Source organism: Mastigoproctus giganteus, chromosome 5, assembly GCF_048544385.1.
Source record: "Mastigoproctus giganteus isolate SK-2022 chromosome 5, ASM4854438v1, whole genome shotgun sequence".
NCBI classification, from domain to species: Eukaryota; Metazoa; Arthropoda; class Arachnida; order Uropygi; family Thelyphonidae; genus Mastigoproctus; species Mastigoproctus giganteus.
The window spans coordinates 92,633,920-92,649,268 of NC_143579.1; the positions used below are offsets into that span (position 1 = coordinate 92,633,920).

Genomic DNA, 15,349 nt, shown 5'->3' on the forward strand with positions numbered 1-15,349 from the left:
ATAACCTCTAGGATATTAATATTCTTTCTAGGATTTAATTCTTTCACTTTTCACTAATTTACTACTCTTCTTTTTCTACTTTCCTCACCCTTATAGTTACCGGCACCTTGTGTAACTTTCACATCCATTTATGCATACTTAATGTAATTTAATATTCATTCAACTTTTACACACACACACACACACACACACACACACACACACACACACACACACACACACACAATGCTTTCAGTTTTTGTTTCCAGCCTTTTTCGACTTCCTACAACACAAGCATTTGGTGTTAGTCTCTTTTTCTTACTAACACTTACATAGTCATGGTCCTTACTAAAAATGTTGGGCTTTACGATCCCAGCCAACCCTGTACTTTTAATAACTTTATGCCTTTCTACTTCTACTTTCTTCCATTCGTAAAGCCATTAGTGCAATACGAGGGTAATACGAACGTTCCTACTATCCTTAATCTCTCTCTCGCTATTTTCGCCTTTATTTATTTAGATATACTTTTATCCCTTCCCTATCCTCGATTCACTCCCTAGCCATTTGCCTGCTCCAAAGTCTATTTACATATTCTACTAAATTCTACTAAAGTATATTCACCAAACTTCTATCTGCATTTTCTACCTGAATCTTATTCTCTATTATTATTATTTTTTTTTACATTGTAAACACCTAGTTTTTAATTTTTATTTCTACTTTAATTCACCTTAATTTATTTTATACAACATACACTTCATTGGGACTACCTTGTCCATAGTTTCTGAGAGTTATACTGCTTTCCACTTTTGATCCCACTTAGTTTATTCTTAAAATTTCTTCTCTTCCACAGATATGGAGAAGTATAGAATGCAGTCCTTGATGCACAATCAGACGTAGTCCCCTGATGAAATACCTGATCATGTATCAATATTTACTTTTACTAACATCAGATTTAATTGCATATTTGCTCTAACCCCCTTTTTTCGATTTATAGCCAAATTTGTTGACCCATATCTGATACCGGCTACTATTACTTTTATTAATTTAATCATTTTGACTTTACAGGTTACTCCTCTCTAAATAGCTTTACAATTCAGCCTATAATTTTACTCACTTCATTATAACATATAGGATATTCACATTTTTTCTTTCGTTTTCATACCTACAATTTCTCATATTTCTGCTATCCTTTTCCTATTAGCTTTTGGCATTTTACTTTACGCTTCACACTTAACTGACTTATTAATTCAACCCTTTACACTTCACACTTAACTGACTTATTAATTCAACGACTTATTTATTCAACATACATACATAAACACATATATATGAAGTGTGATTGAAAAGTTTAGTGTTGACATATTTTAAATTTCATGTGGAGTAGGGAGTTATGACTTGTTACAACATATCTGGTGACTCATTTAGATACACTAATGCATGAATAACCCATTTATCTTCAGTCATTTCGATTCATTATTAGCACAGCATAGTTCAAAAGAAGATATTTTGTATGTTTTGTTGATATTAAAATGAATGATTCTACTGATCATTCAATTTTCAACAAATTTTGTTTCAATTAGGGGGAAGTGCAACAGACATGAAATATTAAAAACCACATTCAGAGAAGATGTTAGGCATTGTTCAAAGGCATTGTTCAAAGGCAAAGGTTCAAAGGCAATGATTCAATTGCTTGTGGGAGTGAACGATGTTCAATATCCATAAAGTTGCTTGTGAAACTGATATTTTTGATTGGGTTATGTCATTCAAGTTTATCACAAGATATGGGAGTGGGACGTGGTTCAGCAAAGTTTGTGTCTCACATTCTAACCAATTATCGCAGAAAATGGTGAGTTCTCCAGGGTTAGAATTTTGTCAGCGTGCTGCTGATCTACACTTTTTTCTTCAATCATTACTGGTGAAGAATCACAACTATGGCTATGCCCGGTCCTCTCAATAGACGGCAACATCCTTTTCAAAGCCCAAAAATGCAAGGCAATCTAGATCAATTGTGAAGATCATGCTTATTGTATTTTTTGATTTACAGGGCACTGTTCATTATGATTTGTTTGGCATGGTCGAAAAATAAACCAGAAATACCACAAAACAGTTCTACAGCAATTGTGCAATGCTGTTTGGGAAAAAAAAAAAACAGCCAGAAAAGTGAGCTTCAGGGAATTGGCACATGCAGCCTGCACATTCAGCACTTTCCACTCCAGAATTCTTGCTCCATCACTTGTAGTCTCACATCTACCATACTCCTCAGATTTAGCTCCTGATGCCTCCTCCCTACCCCAAGGTTAAAAGTCCCTTGAAAGATCACAAATTTGCAATGACTGGGGAAATTATTTAGAATGTGACATTGGAATAATTACCAATTCCAGTAGAAGCTATGCCGTTTGAAAGAAATGTTGGAATCTGTGTACAGTGTCAAGGCTGCTTTGAAGGACAAATCCAAACAGCTGGTAAGCTTCATCATTTCCCAAATATTAGTTTGGTCTCTGAACTTTCTGATCACACCTCATACATTAAAAACATTCCATATGTAAGAAATAATAATAATAACAGCAAAGGTGGAAATAATATAAAAATGGAACATAGCATAATAACCCATGAATCAGAAAAATCAGATAGGCATAAAACTACCAAAATTAATATAAAATACAAAAAAGTAAATAGTGAAACATCACAATATTCATCAGTAAGCCAAACTATTTAAATATACAATAAACTTTATAAAATCTGGCACCCTCAGGATTGAGAAGGTGCCTTAATATTTACTGATTAACAATAAATATTAAGCACAAACAACTGAACTTATTTATATCTGTAAACATTTATAACATTTATAATGCCTATCTTATCCTTTCATCTGTTCTTGTGGCCAGCAGGATTTAAACTGCACGGATAATTCAACAGTCTTAATTCTCACATCAGAACGCATTTGCCTTAATGAGTTGTACAGGTATTACACTAATTTACACAGCCAGTTTTAGCTATATTACAACTTTTAAAAATGACTTTGTATACAGCATAGCAGCTCACACTGAACAATTTCTTTATTGTTTTGTAAGTGTGTTGTCACTAGAGACTACCTGTTATCTAAGGGGCCAATTGGCAATTAAAAAGGCTGTCGCAGCAGTCTGATCTTTTAAACAATTTGCCAATTAACCTTTTGGAGAGGCAATCTATTTGAAAGTGGTGAATACCAAGCAAGTTGCTGAAAAGGCAAGTTTGTTCTGAGAATTAAGACCATTGCCTTATCTATGCAGTTTAAATCCTGCTGGTAGCAAAAACAGATTAAAGGACAAGATAGTCCTGCAAGGATTTTATAAAGATCCTCGCAGGACTATCATCTAGCAGGGCTTGCATCTCATAAAGATCCCTGACATTTACAGTAATCGCCATACTGTGCCACAGGCTTTTGTTGTACTGGCCGGGGGGGATAGATACAAATTATTTGCTTCCCTCCTCAAATAGATAATTATCCAGGGTTAACCTTTGAATTTATTCAAACTGTCAGGTTCGACTATCTGCGAAGACAATTTCTTCCAGCAATCAACAACTGGCTAAAAGAAAACTTCCTACAATCTAGTCTAAACCTCTTCCCCTGTAACTTGAATTTATGCCCCTGACTTCTGGAATTCTCTATAAAAGTGAAATTCTGCCTTCATTCATTCATCTTACTAACACCTCTCAGAGCCTTATAAACCTCAATAAGGTTACCTCTGAGGTACCTGGTTGCCAAGCTCTGTAGTCCACATAATGGTCGCCATTCTGCCGATCTCACCATGTGGTAGACTATGTTTGGACCCTTTCAAGAAGCTCAATGTCTTTTGATGAGTTGTATTAAATGAAAAATGCATTAAATGAAACTTCTATGCTACGGCGCTCAGGCTGTCACGAAAAGCAAAACATCTAACTGCTGTTATATCTCGAAAACTAATAGACAATAGTATAAACAATTTATACTTATTTTGTCAGATTATAATGCTGTCAACGAATATGCAAGAAAAAATTAGAAATTTTAATATTTAATATTTTTTTCGAAAAAAACTAAAAAGTTCACATTTTGGTCATTTGCACCTTGGTTACTTTCACTCTCAATAACTTCTAAACTATGATAGATAGATATAAACAGTAACAAACAAAATTGTTCAGTAGGAAAAGTAGTTTTTAAATCTATAAATATTTTTGATGTAGCTCTTATGGTTCCCAAGTAATAGCGATGCAAATTTAAGAGAGTTGAAAAATTTGAGCATTTTCAAGTTTGTTTTCACAATATCTTGAAAACTATAAATGTTAGACAAAAACAGTAAGCAACAAAATTGTTGCCCTTTGAGAGCTATACAAGGATAATAATATAACTAGATTTCAAATTGGGTTTATAGTTTTCGAGAGTTGAACAACTCGTTAATGCACAACTCAGATGTAAAGGACCTAAGATGCAAGATCTTCAAACTGAACTGAAACATTTGAATAAAGATTGGTTTGGAAACACTCTCTACAACAGCATTACAATTTTGGGATCAAGTTGCTTCATCGAGTTTCAGAATGGTATTGTTGAATACACAGAGTTTGAAACTTCATAGCGAAGACATTGCAGCTGATCCAATTCTAATGGAATCGAATATCTTGGCATTAAATGAAAAATGGCTTGAAATCGATGAAAATGTTGATGTTCAAGGATACAAACGTATCACACAATTCAAAAGACCTTCTATGCGATCTGGTGGTGTTGCAATATACAATAAAGTCGAATCGACAATATGTACGCCACATATTCTCATTACTGTGGATGCAGACTCGCTAAGGAAAATGACTGGTACAGATAATGGTGGCAACATTTGTGCAGCTGAAGTTGAAATAAATGGACAGAAGACTTTACTTGTAACATTTTACATTTCACCTAATTCAACATTGGAGCAGATTAAAGTTTTCTTAATATCCAACTAGTGATTTATATGCCAAAGTTTGGAGACATACCTAAAGTTGTAAGGAAATTCAACTTTCAAAGAATCCAAATAATTTTAGTTTGGACACCGACGTTAAGAAACCTGAAATTGCTTCATTCCCTGACTTCGTAGAATCAACATTCGATCTTAAACTCGCATCAGATCCTACAAAATTACTACGTGTGGTCAATCGTGTATCAACTTGGTCTTCAATCGCAATGTTAATAGTTTGAATTGTTTCAACTATGTATCCTACTTTAGTTACCACAAACCTTTACTGTTGATTGTAAACAAAAATACTGAATAAAATAAAACTGATTTTATTAAGCTTAAATTGTATTTTTTCTTTTCACATGACATTATTCATGGATTCACCTTCAGCTCAATGGAGCCAATGTCAATTTCTTTTCAGATGAGATCTCCATACTTGAACACAGTATTCCAAATGCGGTCTTACAATTGCCTATGATTTCCACATTTCCACAGGTTAATGTTCGATATCATCGATAGGATACCATGAGCTTTCTTGGCTGCCTGCCTGCACTGCTCAGAAAATTTCATATCTACAGCATTATAACTCCCAGATCCCTTTTCTCCTCCACTGTTTTTAATTCGAACCTACCAAGTGCATAATTTATTTGGAGTTGCTATTCCCCAAGTGCATTTAGCTACATTGAAACATAGCTACCACTTCTCTGACCATTTCTGAAGTCCGTTCAAGTCATCCTGAAGTAGCACTGCTTTGCACTGATCATTAATGACTCTACCAATCTTGTACATTGTCTGCAAATTTTGACATCAAGCTTTCTATTCCACAGTCAATGTCATTTATGAAAATTACCTACGGTGCAAGATCTTCAAACTGAATTGAAATGTTTGAATAAAGACAATGGTCCGATAACCAATCCTTGGGGAAATTTTGACATCAAGCTTTCTATCCCACAGCCAATGTCATTTATGAAAATCACCTAAGATGCAAGATCTTCAAACTGAATTGAAATGTTTGAATAAAGACAATGGTCCGATAACCAATCCTTGGGGAATGCCATTTCTCACTTTACACCAATCTGAAGAATATCCATTAATCACAACCCTCTGCTTTCTGCCCTGCAGCCACCACCCAGCAATCCATCTTAGAATTTTTTAAATAATCCCAATGTGTTTCAGCTTATACAGTAACCTCTCATGAGAAATGAGAAAATCCAAATAAACTATGTCAAAATTGTTCTCTACACCCAGCATGGCTAAAATCCAAATAAACTATGTTGAAATTGTTCTCTATACTCAGCTTCAGTAACTGTGTCTAATTAGTTAGTTAAACATGATTTTCCTTAACGAAACCATGTTGTATGTTATTCCAAATGCCATATCTATCTAAATTTCCTTGGATTACACTCTTATTCATTGCCTCTAAGATTTTCCCTACTACTGAATTCAGACTAACTGGTCTGTGGCTATCAAATTTGCTCTTAGAACCACCTTTAAGTCCAAGCTCTGTCACTGTCACAGAATGGACAATAGTATCCCCAGCCAATAAAGACAGAAAAACACATAGAGTAGTATTATTTTCTCAAACAAAAGTCTTTTAGCAAAACTGCCAAAACAGTCATCAGAGTATAGTATTGCAAAGTAAATAAATAACATTATACATTACATTTTCTTTTTGCAAGAAGTGCTGTTAATGTTGTTTATTTGTAGTGCAACACCAGGGCAAATAATGGAGGCAGTACTGCAACCTAAGATCCATGACTGTTATATGTTAAGTTTTTTTTTTTTTTTTTTTTTTTTTAAGTAAAATATGTTCATTGAGCAACCCAACTTTATTGCATATGGATGTAAATTATTCAATTTGATTGCTATTAATCTCTCAGCAGTCAGACGATACAAACATCTCACTTTTGCAGTCCCTATGAAAGGCTAAAAATATTTACCTTAAAAAATAAAATCTGAGTTTCACAATTCCGATAGTAGCTGTTGTTGTTATTTGGTTTTTAGGAGCATTAGCAACTAAGGCCATATTGATCCGGGGATATGCAGTGATCATTTCCTGACCTTTCCATATCCTCCGTATTTGGTGGTCACGGGCTCGAACCCTGGTCTGATCAAGAAGCGTATGCTACGCACTGCTGCTCCTGCCCACCTGGCTACGGTTTGTTTGTTTTTTTTTTTTTTTAGGAGCATTAGCAACTAAGGCCATATTGCTCCGGGATATGCGATGGTCATTCCTTGACCTTTCCGCATCCTCCGTATTTGGTGGTGACGGGCTCGAACCCCGGTCTAATCAAGAAGCGCGTGCTACGCACTGCTGCTCCTTCCCACCTGGCTACGGAGGCGCCTCCCTGGCTACGGAGGTGCCTCCGATAGTAGCATTTATATTATTAAATGTTACAATTCTGAATACAGTACTACCAAAATGCGGGTTTAATGTTGTGTCACTTTTAAAATTAGAAGTGCATTTTCTTCAAAAATATTAAATGAAGACTTAATTGTAAACATTTCCCCTGGGCTATTCACTATGGAAAGAATTGGATAACTGTCAACTTTCAACAATAAAGTATATTTTATAAATTCTTTATATAACTTACCAGGTGATTCTTCAAAAACCCAATCCAAGGATTCATTTGTGTTTTTACAAATCGCTGCCATTACAGCCAGAGCTCTAATTTGCAAAACAGATGAAATGGGACTTCCAATATCAAGTGGAAGAAAAGATGAAAGAAAACAAAGGTTTTCTTTTATGGTTTGCATGTGACACTAAAAAATAAATATATACATGAATAAACAAAAAAGCATGCAGGTGGGAAAAGATATTAGGCAATAAAAAATAAAATTAACACTTTTTATAAATAGTAAACTCTCAATTATCTGTGCATGGATTATCCAGTATACTGATCATCCATGCTTGGATTTTAAAATTGTTTTTCTTTTAATCTTTGTTACTTTACAAAGTTACAGAAGGTTTATGGAATAGCACTTCATCTAATAACTAAACTAAGCTGAAATTTCACTTTCTCAAACTCTTCCAGTTCATGTTTCCAGCGGTCTATTTTTAAGTTCTATTGTTCCTTTCAACAAGTGGAGGGAAAGAGGAACAATGACGATTTCTACTTTTTTTTTAGTTATCATTACCTGACGAATTCAAGGTTTCTAAAAACTCACAACGTCATAAGTACTTCTGATTTCTCTCTCACCTCCCTTCCCATTAATAACAATCTGTTTCATAATTTCTTTTGAGTTGACTATAGCATATTGGTCAGGTGTAAATATAGACTTGCGTGCAAGAATCAGGATGTTGCACATTTCAGTTTGTTTCCCCCTCCAAGCAGTGTTCCAGAATGCAATGAATAACAATTTTGCACAGATGTTTGGATACAGAATTTCTTTGGTGATGCATGATGATTTCACAAACCGGCAGTATGCAGAAAAGTCCATCCTAACTACTTTTTTTTATATATATATATATATAATGAATGTCCTACCTATGTTATTACAAGCAACAATAAACTGTACAGAGCTAATATCAAACTTATTACGTGATCTTGGCTTTGTACAGTTTATAAAATCTGAGACATACTACACAGCAAAGTGCCATTCATTGTCTGTCGGTGTTGTATTTCAAAATACTCCAACAGACAATGAATGACTTACACAACCTAATATATATATATTGTTTGTTGTTTGTTTATTTGGAGCATTAGCAACTAAGGCCATATTGCTACGGGATATGCGGTGGTCATTCCCTGACCCTTCCGCACCCTCCGTATTTGATGGTGACGGGCTTGAACCCCGGTCTAATCAAGAAGCATGTGATACGCACTGCTGCTCCTTCCCACCTGGCTACGGAGTTGCCATATATATTGTGGATTATGGGAGTTTCTTGAAAATGCATATTATAACATTAATATATTCAATTTTCAATGAGTATATATGATATTGCACATGCATTATACAATAAATGATACACACATGCACTATACAATAAATGATACACACTATACACACATGCACTATACAATAAATGAAAATTTGAAGTGATGCTGTAACAAAGATAAAATGGCATAATTTATGTGGATTTTTTTTTAACTGCCTCAACTGTGACATCATAACCAAATCTTTTGTTATTTCTGGGGTCACTTTAACCAAGTTTGACTGTAAGCTAATTATTTGAATTCAAGTGTCTATATTGCATGAAAAAAAGAACATACAACTTAAATATATGAAAACAGCATGTCATTCATTATTTTTGTAAATTTAAAACTAATTTTAAAATAAAAAGCCATGACTTCTTATTACCAAAACATGAACCAACTTTATGATGGTTTTTATTCTTCAATATGCAATGATATTTATGATCTTATTTATGGATAAAAACTTCATTTTCCTCCATTAACTGTTTCACTTTATTTAAGAAGACATTAAAACCACTCTATGTTTTATTTGATAAACTGTGCAATTTGCCTAAAATATCAGTAGAACCTTGTTACAACATGAATCTGAACAGTTGAAGGGGGTTGTGTACAAAAAATGACAGCTTTCCAACTAATCATACCAAGTTTCCATTATGAAAGTGTGAAAATTAAGTAGTTATCTGTAAGGTATTTATTGTTTCATTATTGTGAGTTTGTAAAATGATTTTGTTGTGAATTGCTTTCTACTATACAAGAGGTATAGATATTATCAAAATTTGTAAAAGCAATATAGCCACAGATTAGTCTTGTATGACATGGAGTGCTGATACTGACAGTCCATATCAGCACAGTGGCAGTACTAATAGCATCCACAGTACTGCTACATCGTAGATAACAAATAATTGTTATCTACCAAGTATGTCATGGGCTTCATGGTTTTATGTGCTAATTCCACCAATGTACCAAAATCTGAATCAGCTGAAACAACCACATACTATCAGTCTACTTCCACACAATGTCATATTCAAAACTATTTGCTCCAACAGAAGGTAACCCAGATATTCACAGGAACGAAACATAATCTAAACCACCTTTTGAACAACTCGTTAACTTAGTCTTATGCACAGCTGTCCTACCATTGAACACAAAGCTATACTCCTTACTGGTAGCTGACATACTGGAAAATATTCGAGTACCCTCTTGAGTCTCTTTCATGAGGTTTTCTGCAGATGGCATTCATGAGACTTGAATTTTATGGTTCATGGAATCTGATCTACACAGCTATCAGTTCATCCAGGGTTGTCGTTGTTGTTTTTTTTAATTAGGTTATCACTTACAGTTTTCTACCTTTCAATAACATACACCACAGTGGGTTTTGGGAAGGGATTCAGGCAAGCCACAGTTTCATTCTTATAAAAGTTATTGATATAATGCCCAACAACAACAACTCCTCATTCCTTGTAAATTCCAATCCACAACCACAGTAGCTTATATGTACTACTGCTGCAGGAAAATCTGTAAGATTTATACTGGTAATTGAGGCAATAAGCATGCAGCAGACTTCTGACGCAGTATATAATAGTTGTATAGAAGTGTCCAAATACTTTTGGATATACAGTGTATTTTTACATATTGTATAAATGTTAAAAAAAGTTCAACATTGCTATCCATAAACTAAATACAAATAATATTCCACACTAAGTATGTTATATTCATCCATATATAGTAGACTTTCAGAATAACAGCACCTTCGGGGATTCAAGGTGCCATTATTTCAATTTTTCCGTTATCTTGAAAGTTTTATTTTTAATACACTTAATGCAGAAATAATGAGGCTAAATAACAAAGAGATTAAGAATGCAATTTTATTAAGTGTACATAAAAAACATAAACATGTTGACGATCCAATGTTATATTCTGCCATTAATACACGTCTGCTTATGCCCCATTCTATTTTCTTTATTATATCAAATCTGTGTGGTAGCACAGTGGTATTGTCACTGTCCTCCTTACACCAGGTGGAAAAGGACTCGGTTCAAATCCTGTCAATGGCACGAGGAACTTTTATGGGCCTTTTTCATTCCATGCGGTAGTCTGTCTCTGGCATAGATAGCAATGTTTTCCCCCCATAAACTAGGGATTTTCGTCCAGCAAAACAGGCAAATTGGCCAGGGAGAGCACACACAATTTATAGACATAATACACATGGGTATATGAATTAACTTTCGGGTGACCCTAATGTAATAGTTTGGATTATATCATTTGTCACTTAAGCTTTAATGTTGTTCTTCTTTTCTTTTCTTCTCTGTATGAGGTTTATTAACTTTAGGAACCGCAGTGAGGGGTTTTTAATTTAAAATAAATGGCAGAGGTATAATCCTTGATATCAGTACAGAATTCACTTCCAAAATGGAGTACGTAAACAATACAGTAATCATGCGATTTGCCATTTTATTTTTCCAGCACTGCAAAACATCTGTGCTGTACCGTAAACATCCGATCTCAATGTTCCGGTAATTTATGGTGCCCTTATTTTGACATTCTACTGTAATAAGGTATTAGAAATTCTAATTACTTTAATTCTATTTTGTGGACAATAAACCTTCAAACTGTATAACCAAATAACCACTACATATACTCAAGAAAAATCAAGAACTTTGTTAAATAGTAAGAACTATTTCCTATTCAAAATTTCTGCAAAAAATCTGAATGAAACAACAGATGGATAAAATTTAATACACAAGGCAAAAAAATATATATATATAAATAAATAACAATAAATAAAATAAAATAACAACAACGATAATGAATGAAACAACAGATGGATAAAACTGAATACACAAAGCAAAAAATAAAATAAAATATAAAACAAAAAAAAAAAAAAAAAAAAAAACCAATAATAATAAAAGGGCACAATTAGCCCAATGGTTATGAAGCCAGCCCGCCAATATCATGGATGCTGGTTTGAATTCCACTGTTGGGGGGGGGGGGGGGGTGCAAGTGAAGGGGGAAAATTGTGAAAGTCCATTCATCGGACCTACCTTCCTTCCTTCCTTCCCCAAGATCAAAGTGATGGCTGAGGCAGAGATCGCACCATCTCATGTTGTTGCTCTCATAACTACCATACATTGGATGCAAAAACAAGTTTGCCTCCATAGCCAGATGAAGATGAGAAGGAGAAATATTGAACATACTGCATCAAGTGTGGTGCAGGATAAAGTCACTCGCATTTGGTTAGGCAGAGAGAGAGCAGTTCGAAAAAGTCCAAGACAGTCTCCTGCAGAAAACAGTGGAAAGAGTGGTTCTGTCTCCAGTATGGCAACCACAACCGAAGGGCAAGCCCAACCATCTGGAAGTGCTTTCTGCATAACTGCACTAGTGACCACCCAGGAAGGAAGGAAGGAGGAGGCAATACTTGAAGTGGAGCATCAAAATAAATGCATTCATCATGTGAGCATACTATGAAATAACAAAGCTACAGACAGAAATGACAATGTACAGGATTGTTTAGGGATTTTTGTTAGTTGTTGGCGCATCGGCTTCTGTGGCCATAATGCACCTCCCAAGGTTTTTGCACTACTCTGATCCAAGCCCGAGGTGGGATTCAAACCCGCGATCTTTGGGTTGCCAGGCAGGCACTTTACCCACTCGGCTAGCTTGGTCGGCTGTACAGGATGAAACTACACACCAAGCGGTTGGAACGGTTTCAAACAGTTCAGGTCACAGAACAATGAAGAGTAGACAATCATTAAGAAGAAGCTGATAGCTCCTGCAATCTTGGAAAAAATCTAGCAGGATGTGTTTCATTGTTGTTTGAACTACAAACAACAATGAATAAGCCAAAGTGGAAACAGACAAGATCAAGATACTCAGAATAGAAGAGTGGAAGAAAGCCCTAGCAGAATTCAAGGGAATGGCCTCTACAAAGAACCATACCGAAGAAGAGACCCAACAGAACCCTGTGGCAAATCAGGAGCACTTTAATAGGAGAGTAATACCAGATTATTTCAACAATAATGAAGTAACACTAGACACCATCCGCACAGTGGGCTACTATAGCAGCCACCAGGATGAATGGAAGGGAAACCAGAGAACAACATAACAAAAAACACAAAGACAAAAACCATCAGCCTGCAAACACTCTATAATCAGAGAGTTAAAGAACACCTTGACATCCTCAAACAGAAACTCCTGGCACTTGGCAAGAGACTTCACCGTTACAGGGAGAGTGCCCAGAAGAAAACAGACAACAGGATGTTTGATGAAAATCCAGAGTCTTCTACAGAAAAATCAGACAGGAGGAGAAGGAAGGCAACAACCCCCCCCCCACCCCAAACTAGAAGGTACTTGACAAGTTCTGGGGTAAACTGTGGAGCAGCTAGATTGGCCATAATGGTGTTGCCCTACCAGATAGATCTAGAAAGGAAGAAAACCAAGAATGCATAAGATAAAAGAGATGACAGAATGGGAGTTTTGGATACAACAGTTGATCAGGAAGTCCCACAACCAGTGGAATCCAGGAATAGATAACATCCACAACTACTGGTAAAAGAAGTTCAGCTGCACACAGTGGAGCAGTTCACCCAGATAATAAGACACTGACACAATCCCAGAGCCTATCACTTACCTGAAGGCTAAGAACAAAGATGCCACAAACCTGGAAAAGTAGAGACAAAACCTAACTTCCAGCAATCCAAGTATTTATTATTGGAGTGAGTCCCCACAGTTTATTTACAAGGATTTGAAAATTAAAGAATTAAAGGAAGCCCTTTAAAAAATTGACCAATCACTTGAATATTTTTGTTAGAACAACCCTCTTCATGATTGTGCAGCAAAAGATATGTGAAAAGTTAAAGATATAACTAAATGCTACAACACAATTTTATCTGAAAAAAATATGGGGGAAGGGGAAACAACTCTGGATTTATTCTTTATTTGTAAAACTGAAAAATAGTGTAACTTCAATAAACTTAACTTACATTGTTCAACATATTATAATAAAAAATATGTAATAAAATGATTCTAATTTTTTCAGTTCCTGCAATCCATTTTTTGCTATGTACAAGTACAAGCACATTATACACATTGCGAAAATTTGGTCTCCATTTTAAGTGGAATTTTCTGGAATCAATTATCCTCGGATAACAAGGACCCCCCCCCCTGAAGATTCTGACCAGCTGCTTAACTAAGAAGATATTAGACAACTTCGAGAGCCAGAACATCATGGCCAAGCAACAACAGGGATGTAAGCAGACGAGCAAAGAATGAAAGGAACAACTGACCAATGACACTGCAGTTATGGAGCTAGCCTACAAGAAGATCCAAACCTGTACATTGCCTAATTCGAATACCACAAGGCCTTTGATTTTGTGCTCAAAAGCTGGCTGTTAGAAACATTGAAGATGTACAAAGTCAACCCGACAATAACACACTTCCTAGAAGCAACCATTGCAAAATGGAGGACAACCATCAAGGTCAAGAACACCATGACCAGACTGATACCATCAGAAGAGGAATCTTCCAGGGAAATGCACTGAGCCCACTATGGTTCTGTCTAGCACTCAACCCACTGTCCACTATTCTCAATAACGGCAAGTACAGATATTAGCATTGGTAGAGACATATGATGCAAGAAAGCAAGCTTATACAGCACAGCCAAAAAAAAAAAAAAAAAAAACACGTTCCCATTTCATTGATCCATTAATTCCAAATGTTTGTCTAGTTCTGCCTTGAATTTATTTCAGCTATCAACTTCCACAAAAACAGATGGAAGTTTGTTCTAACAATCAACTACCCGCTGGCTAATGGCAAACTTCCTCACATCTATTCTACAACTGCCTTTCCTCAGCTTGAATCTATTCCCCCTCAGGTTTGTAATCTGAACAAGAAGAAGAATCCCATCAACACTGAGCCTGCTCAATCCATTCAAGGCCTTATACACCTCAATCAGATCACCTCGCAGGCGCCTAGTATCCAGAAGCTGCAATTTGCAGAAATTAAGCCTTTCTTCATAAGAGCACTTCTTTGCTCCCTTCACCAGTCTTGTTGCCCTTCTCTGTACTCATTATAGCAATTCTACATCCTTCCTAAAATGAGGCTTCTAGACCTGTACGCAGTACTCAAGGTGTGGCCTGACTATTGCCTTATACAAGGGGATAATCACCTCCTCATCCCTGCTCGTAAAATTCCTGTATATCACTGACAAGACCCCATGACCTACTCTGGCAGCCTGTCTGCACTGTTCAGAAAACTTCATATCTGACTGCACAATTACCCCCAGGTCTCTTTCATTCTCCACTACCCTGAGTGTAACACCACACAATTGGTACATTTATTTGGGATTACTGCTACCCATATACAGTACTTTGCATTTGTCAATGTTAAACTTCAGCTGCCACTTCTCAGCCCATCTACCCAACTTTTCCAGATCCTGTTGCAGCAGCATACTATCATTACTGTTATTAACAACCCTGCCAACTTTTGTATCATCTGCAAACTTTGACATTAAGC

The 15,349-nt window shown here is 35.8% G+C and overlaps 1 protein-coding gene across 1 annotated transcript in view; it reads right to left on the reverse strand.

Annotated features, from left to right (window-relative positions):
* l(2)k09022 (HEAT repeat containing 1 homolog l(2)k09022) overlaps window positions 1–15,349 on the reverse strand; it is a 447,482-nt gene that overhangs the window by 255,569 nt on the left and 176,564 nt on the right. Inside the window, exon 18 of the mRNA XM_090374601.1 lies at window positions 7,517–7,685. Coding sequence (XP_090230727.1) covers window positions 7,517–7,685 — 169 coding nt within the window. The remainder of the gene's footprint in view (window positions 1–7,516; window positions 7,686–15,349) is intronic.